This window comes from Vitis riparia, chromosome 14 (assembly GCF_004353265.1).
Source record: "Vitis riparia cultivar Riparia Gloire de Montpellier isolate 1030 chromosome 14, EGFV_Vit.rip_1.0, whole genome shotgun sequence".
NCBI classification, from domain to species: Eukaryota; Viridiplantae; Streptophyta; class Magnoliopsida; order Vitales; family Vitaceae; genus Vitis; species Vitis riparia.
The window spans coordinates 20,970,023-20,983,172 of NC_048444.1; the positions used below are offsets into that span (position 1 = coordinate 20,970,023).

The 13,150-nt window shown below is 37.1% G+C and overlaps 1 protein-coding gene across 1 annotated transcript in view; it reads left to right on the top strand.

Annotated features, from left to right (window-relative positions):
- Positions 1 to 13,150, top strand: part of LOC117929984 (probable inactive ATP-dependent zinc metalloprotease FTSHI 5, chloroplastic) — a 55,110-nt gene that overhangs the window by 27,000 nt on the left and 14,960 nt on the right. Inside the window, exons 10-12 of the mRNA XM_034850433.1 lie at positions 3,030 to 3,231; positions 3,979 to 4,107; positions 7,054 to 7,236. Of these exons, the coding sequence (XP_034706324.1) occupies positions 3,030 to 3,231; positions 3,979 to 4,107; positions 7,054 to 7,236 (514 nt within the window). The remainder of the gene's footprint in view (positions 1 to 3,029; positions 3,232 to 3,978; positions 4,108 to 7,053; positions 7,237 to 13,150) is intronic.

Here is a 13,150-nt window from a genome sequence, read left to right on the forward strand (position 1 = left end):
GGAAACCATCCTCTTCACTTTTGAAGTGACAAGAAGGGGGAAACACACTGCACTCTATAGTAAACAGCTCTAAGACTGAATCAATCTATAGCCGTCTACTTCAAAGCTCCTAACTGGATCAATCGATATGCACTCTTAGTTTTATTAACACAAAATCTGCTTTTCAAACTCTCAAAAGCAATTTAATGACCTCCTTTTTTCCCACATGATTAAACCCTCTTGCATTCTAAGAATTGATCCTAAATTTCATCTACCAATCAGTGTAAGAGTCCAATCATGGATACCTCTAGCCTCTATCAAAGTTCCATTGTTGTTGCTTCGCCATCATAATTCACTGACCATGCAGGTTTGCAAAGTTCTCTTTCCTTTCACAAGTTACTCCTGCTTTCATTTCTTTTTTTTTTATATCAACCTTATAATGTCCTCTTCATTATGTTCTATAGATAATCCCAAATACTTATTGAAACCCACGAACTTTTTGCTCCCCTACACTTAAGGAGCCTTCCTTCTACACTTAGCTAGCCTCAATTGACTAAATATGTTTGTAGCCTCCAAGATGCAAGACTGCCATTGGGTCCGCTAGTAAGGGAACATAATCATCTGCAAACCATAGTCCAAACTTATAAAAGAAAGGGAAAATTCATATATTCTTATGAAGTAAGAGAAACAATACAAATATGTAGATCAAAAACACGCATTAACAAGAATTGTCTAGCTCATAAGAGTTGGATTTGTATTTCAACAAAGAAAGTCCATTTTAGAGAAAAAGGACAAAAAACACTAAACAAAAAATGATATATTATACAGACAAAAATCATATCTTCTATCCTTTTGTAACATTCCACCTTAAGTTGGAGTATAAATATCCTCGATGCCTAATTTGGAACAAAGATGAAAAAAAGAGCTTCTATGCACCATTTTAGTAAAGAGATCTCCAATTTGATCTTGTAATTTTATATATGGAGTAATAATCTCTATGTTCATAACTACCTCTCTCATGAAGGGACAACCAACTTCAATGATCTTAGTCTTCTCATGGAAAAATTGGATTCCTAGCTATATAAGTAGCAGCTTGGTTGTCACAATACATTACTAAAGGACTTTTGATTGTAATCCCAAGCTCTTTCAACACGTTTCTCATCCACATGAGCTCACAAGCAGTTTGGGCCATTGCACAATATTCACTTGACCTTGTTACAACATTTTGCTTCTTATTCCTCCAAGCAACTAGGTTTCCATAAATAAAAGCGCAATTCCTGCTTGTTAATTTCCTAACGACTTAGAACCTACCCAATCAACTTCCAAGTAGCTCACTATCTCCAAATTTTTATCTTTGTTGTATTAGACACCCACACCAATTGTCTGTTTGAAATATGTGAGGATTTTACAGGCTGCTTCTTAGTGAATTTGTATAAGACTTTGCATATATCGACTAACTTCACTAATTGCAGAAGTAATGTTTGGTGTTGTCACTGTTAAATAGATCAACTTGCCTACAAGACTTCTATATCTGTTTTTGTCTTCAAATTCAAAACTTATCTCATCATCAAGTTGTAAGTTAGGATCACTTTGTTGATCACCTTGCTATCATGTCCCCTTCTTTGCATAAAATTGAAGTGGTTTTGGTGGCAGAACTACAGGATCAGGCCCATCAGGGACAATAATAGGGAAAGAAATTAATTCTAGACCAAGAGTTGATTTCGATGCAAAAAGCAAGAAGTGTACTAAAAAAAATTACATCTTCACTAAAATAAAATTTTCCTGAAATGAGGCCATAACATTTATAAGCTTTCTTTCTTTTTCTTTTTCTTTTTTTTTTGATAGGCAAAGACACAGGAAAGAGTATATTTAAAGAAACAGGGCGCCCAAAGGCAAACCCAAAGCATACAAGAAATATACAACAGTCGCCTTTTAGGCTAAAAACAAAAGGGAGAGGGATACAAAAAAAAAATTACCCACCCTCATCTTCTTGGTAAGGGCAAGTGTTGGGATGTGAGGTAGAGATGCATGGTCTCAAGTTCAATTCTTGGCATTAGGTATCCTTGGATTACCCAAAGTTGGTTGTGATGCATGTGGTAAGGCTTCCTGGGGTTTGGAAACCATGGGTCTGAAGGGCCTTGCCATGGTGGGGTTTCTGGGTTATTGGGGAAAAAAAAGAAAATTATGAGTTCAAATCCTAATAGTTTGAGCTTTACGAAAGTCGATAGCTTAACATGATATTGACTATGGTTAATGGAGATCTCGAGTTTGAGTCACCCCTCATTTATTTATCTATCTATTTATTTGTTGTCACAAATTTGTAATTTGTTTGTCTCTCCACAAGCATGTATGGGGCCACTCATGGGAGAGAATGTTAGAGCAGGATATAAATTATGGGTCCAAATCCTAATAACTTAAGCTCTTAATGTAAATCCTAACAACTAAGGCTTTTAGGAAAATTGGTAGCATAATAAAGTTTAATTGATAACTCAAACTATTTCAAAGATTTGCACCATCTATATTTTCTATTGTAACATATTATTACTCTAAGAGGTTATGGGTTTTTCCCCCTTTTAAAAGAATCATAAGTACTTCTAATTTGCTACCTTTTATGCAATTACTTATGTATGCTTCCAAAATCACTTATTGTAAATTTCTTATAGCATTTCTCAATATGCTTCTTTGATGCATCTGGATCTGGTCACTTGTTGCTTCCAGATTTTTGGCAAGCCCAGTATTGGCTTCCACTTCCTGGTTACCATTTCCAACCTGTACTATTTCTAGTAACTAAAATTCAAATGTCACCGAAATGAATCTTGAACATTATGGATTTTCCGCTATATAATTTATTGTTTATGTTTGTGTTATCTGATTTTTAGGAACCAATGTTTCCTCTTTTACCCTTGAAGATTGTCCAGGCTTATGTATTGAGTTTGTTAAGATCAACATTTTCTGAAATGTGAATTACATGTTTTTTTTTTTTTTGTTGCATTTTAAAGTAAAGGATGCCCAATGTGTTTAATTTTCAATGTAAAACACTTTTCCTGCAGGTTTGAGAAGCAAGATGGGGTTGTCTTGATGGCTACTACTAGAAATCTTAAGCAAATTGACCAGGCATTACAGCGGCCTGGTCGAATGGATAGAATATTTTATCTTCAACAGCCAACTCAAACAGAAAGGGAGAAGATATTGCGTATTGCTGCAAAAGAAACTATGGATGATGAGCTCATTGACTACGTAGACTGGGGAAAGGTCAGTAGAGCCAACTAGTTCTTAGGTTATTTGCATATGCATTTAAGTTGTGTTATTTGACATCAATGACATTGGTTGCTGGCAAGAATGTACAGAATAGTGTGAAAGTTGTCTGTTTTGCCTGTTTAATTGCAGTCACTTTTAACATTTATTAATAATATAAGTTACGTCCTCTCTGATTTTTTTTGCTTCCCCTTGGGTTTTGTGGAGGTAATTTTTCTTGGAAAGAGTAAATGAGTTATTTAGATGTTCACTGTTATTACCTATATACTGCACAAATTAATTTTATGGGCTCAATTTCATGGCCTTTTTCTGTATTTGTTCATAATACTCTATATGACCACTCCATTAGTGTGATGTCGTCCCTCATCTTGAAGTATACAATTTGCCTAGGAAAGGACTAACAAGTTGTTTGCTGTTTAGCTGTCATTAATTATATGTTTTTCAGCAGATTTGTATCTTGAACTATGATACCTTAAGTTGGTTTACATCATGTACCCTTTGTTTGATCATGATATTAGTTTATTTCTTGTTGTGAATATCCACTTGCAGCATACCTGGTCTTAATCAATTGGCATAATTTTCTACTAAATGTACAGTCCCACATTTGCAGATTATTATGTAGTTTAGACCTTTTTCTTTCCATGATGAATTAATCAGTGTTCCTCTAGAGAGCAGCTTATAGAATAATTTGCAGAAAAATCTGAAATGATTTTCTCTTGATGCATGAAAAATCTCTGCCTTAAGGTTGCTGAGAAGACAGCTCTTCTACGCCCTGTAGAGCTAAAACTTGTTCCTGTGGCCTTGGAAGGTAGTGCCTTTAGGAGCAAATTTCTTGATGTCGATGAACTTATGAGCTACTGTAGCTGGTTTGCGGTAAGAAATAGCTGATGTTATGGTGTTATTCTGAATTTTCAGGTTTATCATTTGGTTGAATATGGTGCATTATTGTTTTCCTAGATTTAGTTGTGTCTTTTCCTCTCTTATATTTGAGATAAACCAGGTCTGTGAAATGGAGTTTGGTTTATAATGTGGGGCCTATTCAGTAGAATCCCATTATACCACCTTTGGTTCATTAGCCTTGCCCGATCCTCTGTGATCAAATTGTATTATATTACTCTTATGAAATATCCTATTATATTGCAATGGGACTTTCTCTTCAGTAGTTCAGAAGTTTTTTAATATATGATCACCTGATTTCTTAGTTCTCACTGTGACAGTGACTGTTTAGTTTCATGTATAGCTATCTTGAGGTTCAGATTAGAGCTTTGGACCTGGGCATCCTGAAATGAGCCTGACTAAAACGTTTGAATTATTTTAAATCTTAATATGTTAATGAAAAATTTCAGAGTGAAGATAAAATTCCTTAATATGATATATAAGATAGAAAATTTCAGAGAAAAGATAAAATTCCTTAATATGATATATATAGAGAGATATATAGAAAATTTCAGAGAGAAGATAGAATTCCTTGATATGATAGATAGATAGGAAAAATCATATGTTGGATTCCTGGACTGAGCTAATGTGGTACATTTTAGAAAGGAAAGAGTATTGATTTAGATGAAGTAATGTCACCAAGGACATATTAGTGACTTTCTTGTCTCTTTAATCTTACTCAGGAAATATATAATGTCAATTTATCAAACTAGAGTGTGTGTTAGTTGACTTAACTTAGGTGTTAACTTATAAAAACTAGAATAAAGTTTCATTCTAAGTTAGGACTATGCAAAAGGACTTTAGACTATAATAGGTTGAGTAAACACAAGGATTTCGGCATGATAGATTTGGAGGATTCCTAATCATCAGACAGTACTAAGACGAGACTGGGATGTGAATGAGTTCTATTGGGTAATCAGTGCCAACGTTTGTGTTGGTGCTGTCTATCATAACATGATTTTACACATAGTGCACCATTGATGCCGGGGCTAGGTGCCATAGTTTTCTCAGGAGGTTTTTCCATGTAAAATGGGATTGTTTATTTTATTTATATTTATTTATTTATTTTTTATTATTATTATTATTATTATTATTATTATTATTATTATTATTATTATTATTTTGTTAATTTTTTTGGTGGATGTGAATCTAATAGATTGATTAATTGATGATTAAGTATATCCCTAATGTTTTTGTCAAGATTGATTTATCTGCTCCAAATTATTTTCATGCAATTAATTTATGCATTTATTGATTTTTTGGTCTTGATAAAAGAAAACTTGTTAATTTCCGGTGGTGGTAAAATAATTGTTGTTTTAGTTATTCATCTCCTTTAGTTTTTTTTCTTTTGCAATTTTTAAATTACCAAAAGGCATTTCAGATTTAGAGAATGTCTAGTAAATTAACTTAATGATTGCATAGGACTTAATGATTTAATTAAGTCATTAGATATATTATGTTTGGTATATAACTTACTATTACAAAAAGTTAAGAAATAAGTTCAAGTAATAAGTCAAAATAATTAACTCTTTCGAAATCCTAAACATCTTTTGCATTCTTCCCTTATTTGTCTCTTATAATCTCATTACTTAATATTAATGAGGGTAAATATGTTAGTTTATTAGTTTAGAGAAGGTTTTAAGTTGGTGCTAGAAAACAACCTTAACACTTAAAGTATGAAGTTGGGTTTAAGTTTCAAGTCAACAACTTAGAAGGTATTTTGTAAATCAACTTAATGACTTAATATGACTTAAGACTTAATTTAAGTCATTAAATAGATTAATAATGTTTTGTAAAATAACTTAATGTCACACCTTGAGGGTAAAAATAACTTTAAGTATTAAGTTAAAATGATTAACTTGTCTCAAATCTCTTTTGCCCTATTTACCTTTGTCTGAGTCTCTTTTACATCCATAACTCCACATTCATGACTCATGTTTTATGGTAAACATTTTGTAGTCATTTTATGTGCTATATTACTTTTAATATGGATGTTTAACAAACGAATTTATTGCTTATGATTAATGAAGGTAAATATTAGTTCAAATTAATGAGGATAAATATGTTAATTTGATAATTTAGAAAAAATTTTAAGTTAGCTTTACCAAACCTTAATACTTTAAGTAAAAATCAAATAAAAAGGTTTAAGTTAACAATTTAAGAATAATTTAACTTAAAGTCAACTTAAACTATTACCTAATCAATATCAAGCTTTATCAAACATCCTCTTAGTTATAATTTTACTTAAAGTCATCTTAAGTCATTAAGGATTAAGTTTTACCGAAAACCGTTTGCTTTTTGAAATTTATTTCTTGCACCTTTTGTCTTCTGAAATGTAAGAGAAGGGCAGCGATGCGTTGGATATGGAGAGAGAGAGAGAAAGAAGCATGGCAGATTGGGACCTATAAAAAACTGAATTAAATTAAAGGGCTGTATTGTCTGACGTGTGAATGATGGAGAGGTTGAGTGACCAATTGGATCTGAAATGTGACAGCATTTCAATATGGGAGAGTAGCATGCTCCATTTCTTAAATAATGAATCAAAGAAACAGGGGCAGGGGCTATTCTATAGCAGCTACCTGCATAAGCTGCGTTGTCCAGGTGGGGGGTGTTTGGGTTGCAGCCATGGGGGAGGGATGGAAAGGGAAGTGGAAGGGCAGGTGAATGCATTCATTTAATTTAGATATATTGAATTATTTGATTGGTTGTGGTAGTCAATAATTGCATTGCTTGTATCTAGTGGCTCATATATATATATATTTCCATGCCCTGCAGAAGGTTTGGGTTTGAATTAATGCACTTTATAAATGTGGTCTATGGATGCCTTTTTCTTTCATTACATTCGCTACTTATATAGGCATAACCCAATATTGCTTTGTGTAGACTTTCAGTGGTTTTGTCCCTAAATGGATGAGGAAAACAAACTTGGTGAAGAAAGTAAGCAAAACTCTGGTGAATCATCTTGGACTGACATTGACAAAAGAGGATTTGCAGAATGTGGTTGATTTGATGGAACCGTATGGTCAGATAAGCAATGGAATAGAATTTCTGAATCCTCCACTTGATGTAAGAAACTAATTTTTTCATCAAGGTTAAATATGGAAAATTACATTGATTCTACTCTCATTAGCTGATCTCTGTAGTTTCTTATCTGATTAGAAGATTTCATTGTGATTGCTTTTCTGAGTTTCTCTTATGTGAAATTTCCTGAATCTTACTACCAGATAGTATTAGACACTAGTCATGTTTCTGCATATGTGCATTGCTAGTCATTTTGTTGAATTCTTCTCCAGTCCCTTTCATTCTACTTTCATATATATTCATGTCCTAATGCTCCAATCAGTTGTGGAGAATATATATGCAAACAATTGCCAATCAATGGGCTTTAGTTGGAGTAGTTGTTATGAGATTTTAAATGCATTTTTCTTCTCTTACAGCTTCTCAGCAATTAGACAAAGCAGAAGTATAGCGCTTTCTTTCTTTCTTTCTTTTGGTTTTAATTTTATTTATTTTTAGCAAATAAGAGGAATTATTAAAAGGCACCTAACAAAAAAGGTTAGTGCATAGGAGGTATAGACTAAGTGCACCAAACAGAAAAATAGAAAGGAACACTTACAGGGAACCCATCCCAATTTGTACTCTTCTGAAGCACAATAAATTCAAGAAAAACTAAGGAATCTTGAGACAATAGAAACAAAAAGTCCAGAAATGACTTTTTTCTTAAGCTTTCCTCCTCCTTGAAGGTCGTGTTGTCGAACTATCTCCAAAAACACCACATCAAGTACAATGGAGCCATCCCCCACACTTTTTGAGGGCTTCTGACCCATGAAACTGCCATGCCAATTAGACAGAAGCTTCTTTACTGATCTTTGGAGGGCCCAGAGAATCCCGAAGGCAAAAAACAAAAACACCATTAGCTGCAGGCCTTTTCACAGTGGATGAGGATTTGTTTAGCTGCCTCCTCCATATGGTTGGTTGCACAAGCAGCACCTGTTAAGTGCCAACCCTTGCGCCTAAGATATTGCAGGCACTGACAATCTTGCCTTTCCACCTACCATAAGTATACTGATGAGAACTAGGTTCCTTGATTGTCCTATTCAAGTAACCCATCTTCCATCTACCAGGGATGAACAGAAAGACTGCTTGCTTCCAAGCAAATAGTTGCTGCTGTTCAACTTCTTGATCATGCTCTGCAAGGTTGGATTTTCATTGCAGGTTCTGACCTTAGTCCAATCTTCCATTGAAGACCTCTGCAGTGTCTAGCTAACTTCAGATGTGCTTCATATGACATCCAACACGCTAAGTATGAAGCACATGTAAAAAGCAAGGCATCTGAGACCACCTGCACTTAGTAACCTGAGGAATCCAGAATACCATATCAGGCCCCAGAGAGTAGGTTTTCACTGTGGAGCCATAGAAAACACCTTGGATGCAACCTCAAAGAAACATAGATCATCACAAATTACCACAATATGTCAAAACAACAGTGAGTGGTCAAAGTGGGCCAAGGAGAAAAAGCCTTCACAGGGGACGAGTTTTGAGACTGTACATATCAGTCCCTTTTTCCCAAAATGAATCAACCAAACTCCTACTATGCCCAAGTTTAACCAGAGAGGTCAACTAAGTAGGAAAACCCTGTTGTCGTCATTACAAAGAAGCGATTATGTCCCCTGATGACATCAACAAGATGGACATAAGCAGTAGCAGTAGCAGTGCATTAGATCTGGTACTACTGTCCCAATTTTCAGTGATCTCCTCTAGTTTTGACACCAAATTGGATTTGTTAGTTCTAGGGATTTTTCTTAGAGTTAAAAGATGATGAGAACAAAGAAGAAGAAAGGAAGATTGGGATAACCTGCCTCCAGCTCCTATATTTATGTTACAAGGTAAGCACATGATACAAGTACCCTTATTTTGTGTAAACCCAAAAAAAAAAAAAAAAAGATTGATGGATCACCTATGGCATCTGCCTGCAGCTGTGGATTGTTGCACTCTATGTATGGGCAGTGGAGAATCGATAGATCACCTTTTTTTACTCTGTTCGATGACTATGGAATTATGGCATAAGCCTTTTAGATTGGCCAACTTGGTTTGGGTTACTCCTAGAAGTGTATGTGACATGTTGATCATTTCTTTTAAAGGGTTGGGGAGCATGAATAGGGGCAAAGTCCTATGGCAAATCACTTGTCTTACTTTGATTTGGATTGTATGGTGGGAAGGAAATGCAAGGATCTTTGAGGACAAGTGGGGGACAATCAAAATGTTATGGGACCTAGTCTATTTCTATTCGACATTTTGGGCATCTACTACTATAGCTTTCAAGGGCATTCCTCTCAGCCTTATTTAACTCGATTGGATTTCAATATTGTTGAAATTTGGCATTCAAAGTTAGGGTTTTAATTTAGGAAAGTATTTTAGGAATAAAAAAGGAGAGATCTTTTAGGATATTTCCTTAGGATTCAGTTTCCTAATTTTAGGAGAGAATTAAGCTAGATTGATATTTTCTTATTCAGTCATTTGTGTATATATATGTGTATGGTGTGTACCGGAAAAATTTAATAAAAGGAATTCAGAAATTCTTCATGGTATCAGAGCCAGTTTTCTGAAACCCTAATCCCTTCTGGTCGCCTCTTATTCAGGCCATCATTCATTCCGGCTAAGTCTCTCTGGCCATCTCTCAATCCGACCATCTCTCTCTCTGGCCATCTTTCATTCCGGCCATCAGTCCCTGTTCTCAGAGCCAAGGGAGAAAACGCTTTTCGGTCGGTCGAATCGTCGTCAGAAAACATTCACCGCCGGCGACTTTTCCGACGAACTTTTCCGGCGACGTCTTTTTCCCACACCGCAAGGAGCGCCTGGAGGAGATCTCCATTTTTTCCTAAAGCACCGGAGCCAGAAAACCACTCACGCGCCGACCACGCGTGTTTTTCTGGCCGGCGACTGCATCTCACATGCCGGCGCGTGAGGGCGGGTGAGCCACTTTCCGGCGACGCGCTTCCTCCTCCAGCCTCGCCTGACGCCGGCTAGCCACCCTTCATACCTGTTCTGCCATCTGAGCCCTGCACGTGCCTCTTTTGGGGTTCTTTTGCCTCCGCGGGCCCTCTGAACAGTTTTCCGGCGTCCTCCGGCTTTTTTTTTTCTCAACCCCAATCCCTGCACGTGCCTTAGGAAGTGTTCTTCTACCTTTCCGGTGGTGCCACAGTTGTTTTTTCTTTTCCATTAGGCCGGTATCTCTGATTTTCTCTCTCTAACCATATTCGATTGTCTTCCTCATCTCCACAAAATACAGAATGGCATCATCACAAGTATCCAGCGTCACGGCACCAGAATCAGGGGGCAATTATGAAATTCCAAACCTTGGTGGCAGTGATTCCTCTCCTATTCTCATCACAGGACACAAATTAAATGGCCATAACTATTTACAGTGGTCACAATCTGTGTTGCTGTTCATTTGCGGTAAAGGAAAGGATGAGTACCTCACTGGAGAAGCAGCCATGCCAGAAACTACAGAACCGGGTTTCAGGAAGTGGAAGATTGAAAACAGCATGATCATGTCATGGCTTATCAATTCCATGAACAATGACATAGGTGAAAATTTTTTGCTGTTTAGGACTGCAAAGGACATCTGGGATGCAGCCAAAGAAACTTACTCAAGTTCTGAAAATACTTCAGAACTTTTTCAGGTTGAATCAGCCCTACATGACTTCCGCCAAGGAGAGCAGTCAGTTACTCAGTATTACAACACACTCACAAGGTATTGGCAGCAACTTGACTTATTCGAGACTCACTCATGGAAATGTTCGGATGATGCAGCAACATACAGGCAAATTGTGGAACAAAAGAGACTGTTCAAGTTTTTCCTAGGACTAAATAGGGAATTGGATGATGTTAGAGGCCGAATCATGGGCATTAAACCCCTGCCAAGTCTCAGGGAGGCTTTTTCAGAGGTTAGGCGTGAAGAAAGTAGAAAGAAAGTGATGATGGGATCCAAAGAGCAACCTGCCCCAATATTGGATGCCTCTGCCCTTGCTGCTCGGTCATTTAATAGTAGTGGTAGAGATCGTCAGAAACGGGATAGGCCTTGGTGTGATTATTGTAAGAAACCAGGCCATTATAAGGAGGCTTGCTGGAAGCTTCATGGCAAACCGGCTGATTGGAAACCAAAGCCACGGTCTGACAGAGATGGCAGAGCACACGTGGCTGCCAACTCTGAGAGCACATCTGTTCCCGAGCCGAGTCCATTCAACAAATAGCAGATGGAGATGCTACAGAAACTATTAAGCCAAGTTGGCAGTGGCAGTACTATCGGGATAGCCTTCACTGCTAATCGAGGAGGAATGAAGCCGTGGATAGTGGACATAGGTGCTTCTGATCACATGACAGGAGATGCTGCCATTCTTCAAAATTACAAGCCAAGTAATGGTCATTCATACGTCCATATTGCTGATGATTCAAAGTCAAAAATTGCTGGGACAGGTTCCATAAAACTTACTAAAGACTTGTATCTTGACTCTGTCCTTCATGTTCCAAACTTGGATTGTAATCTTTTGTCCATTAGCAAATTGGCCCGTGATCTCCAATGTGTTACTAAATTTTATCCAAACTCGTGTGTTTTTCAGGACTTGAAATCGGGGAAGATGATTGGCAGTACTGAATTGTGTTCCGGGCTCTACCTCCTCGCATGTGGCCAATTCTCAAACCAAGTCTCTCAAGCAAGTTGCGTACAGTCTCAGAGTATGTTAGAGTCTTTCAATTCTATATCAAATTCTAAGGTCAATAAAGATAGTGAGATTATAATGTTTCACTATCGCCTTGGTCATCCTAGCTTTGTTTACCTTGCAAAATCGTTTCCCAAATTATTTATCAATAAAAATCCAGCATCTTATCACTGTGAAATTTGTCAGTTTGCAAAGCATACTCAAACAGTATATCCTCAAATCCCATACAAACCTTCGACTGTTTTCTCTTTAGTACATAGTGATGTGTGGGGTCCCTCATGGATAAAAAATATTTCTGGCACTCGATGGTTTGTGACATTCGTTGATGATCATACACGGGTAACATGGGTTTTCCTTATGAAAGAAAAGTCAGAGGTCGGACACATTTTTCAAACCTTCAATCTTATGGTTCAAAATCAATTCAATTCCAAAATTCAAGTCCTCAAGTCAGATAATGCAAAGGAATACTTTACTAGTAGTCTCAGTACTTATCTTCAAAATCACGGCATTATCCACATAAGTTCTTGCGTTGACACCCCACAACAAAATGGGTGGCTGAACGCAAGAATAGACATCTCTTGGAGGTTGCCCGATGCCTTATGTTTTCCTCTAATGTTCCAAACTATTTCTGGGGGGAAGCCATTCTCACAGCTACCTATTTGATTAACCGTATGCCATCCAGAGTGCTTACCTTTCAATCCCCACGTCAACTTCTCTTAAAAAAATTCCCTCACACCCGTGCAGCCTCTTCTGATTTACCACTCAAAGTATTTGGTTTCACGGCATTCGTTCATGTGTATCCTCAAAATCGTAGCAAATTTGCTCCTCGAGCCAATAAGTGCATTTTCCTAGGGTATTCTCCAACCCAAAAAGGGTACAAATGCTATTCTCCAACCAACAAAAGATTTTACACCACCATGGACGTCTCTTTCTTTGAACATGTCTTCTTCTATCCCAAATCTCATGTTCAGGGGGAGAGCATGAATGAACATCAAGTTTGGGAGTCTCTTCTTAAGGCTGTACCTTTTTCTCACTCAGAGTCACCAAATCCTTTCCAATCCGCGCCCACTGAGTTGTCCACACCCATGCCATCATCAGTCCAGCCAGCCCAGCCCACAAATGTTCCTTCTCCCGTGACCATCCAGTCTCCCATGCCTATTCAACCTATAGCCCCACAACTTGCTAATGAGAACTTACAAGTTTACATCAGGAGGAGGAAAAGACAGGAATTAGAGCACGGATCACAGCCAACATGTGGCCAA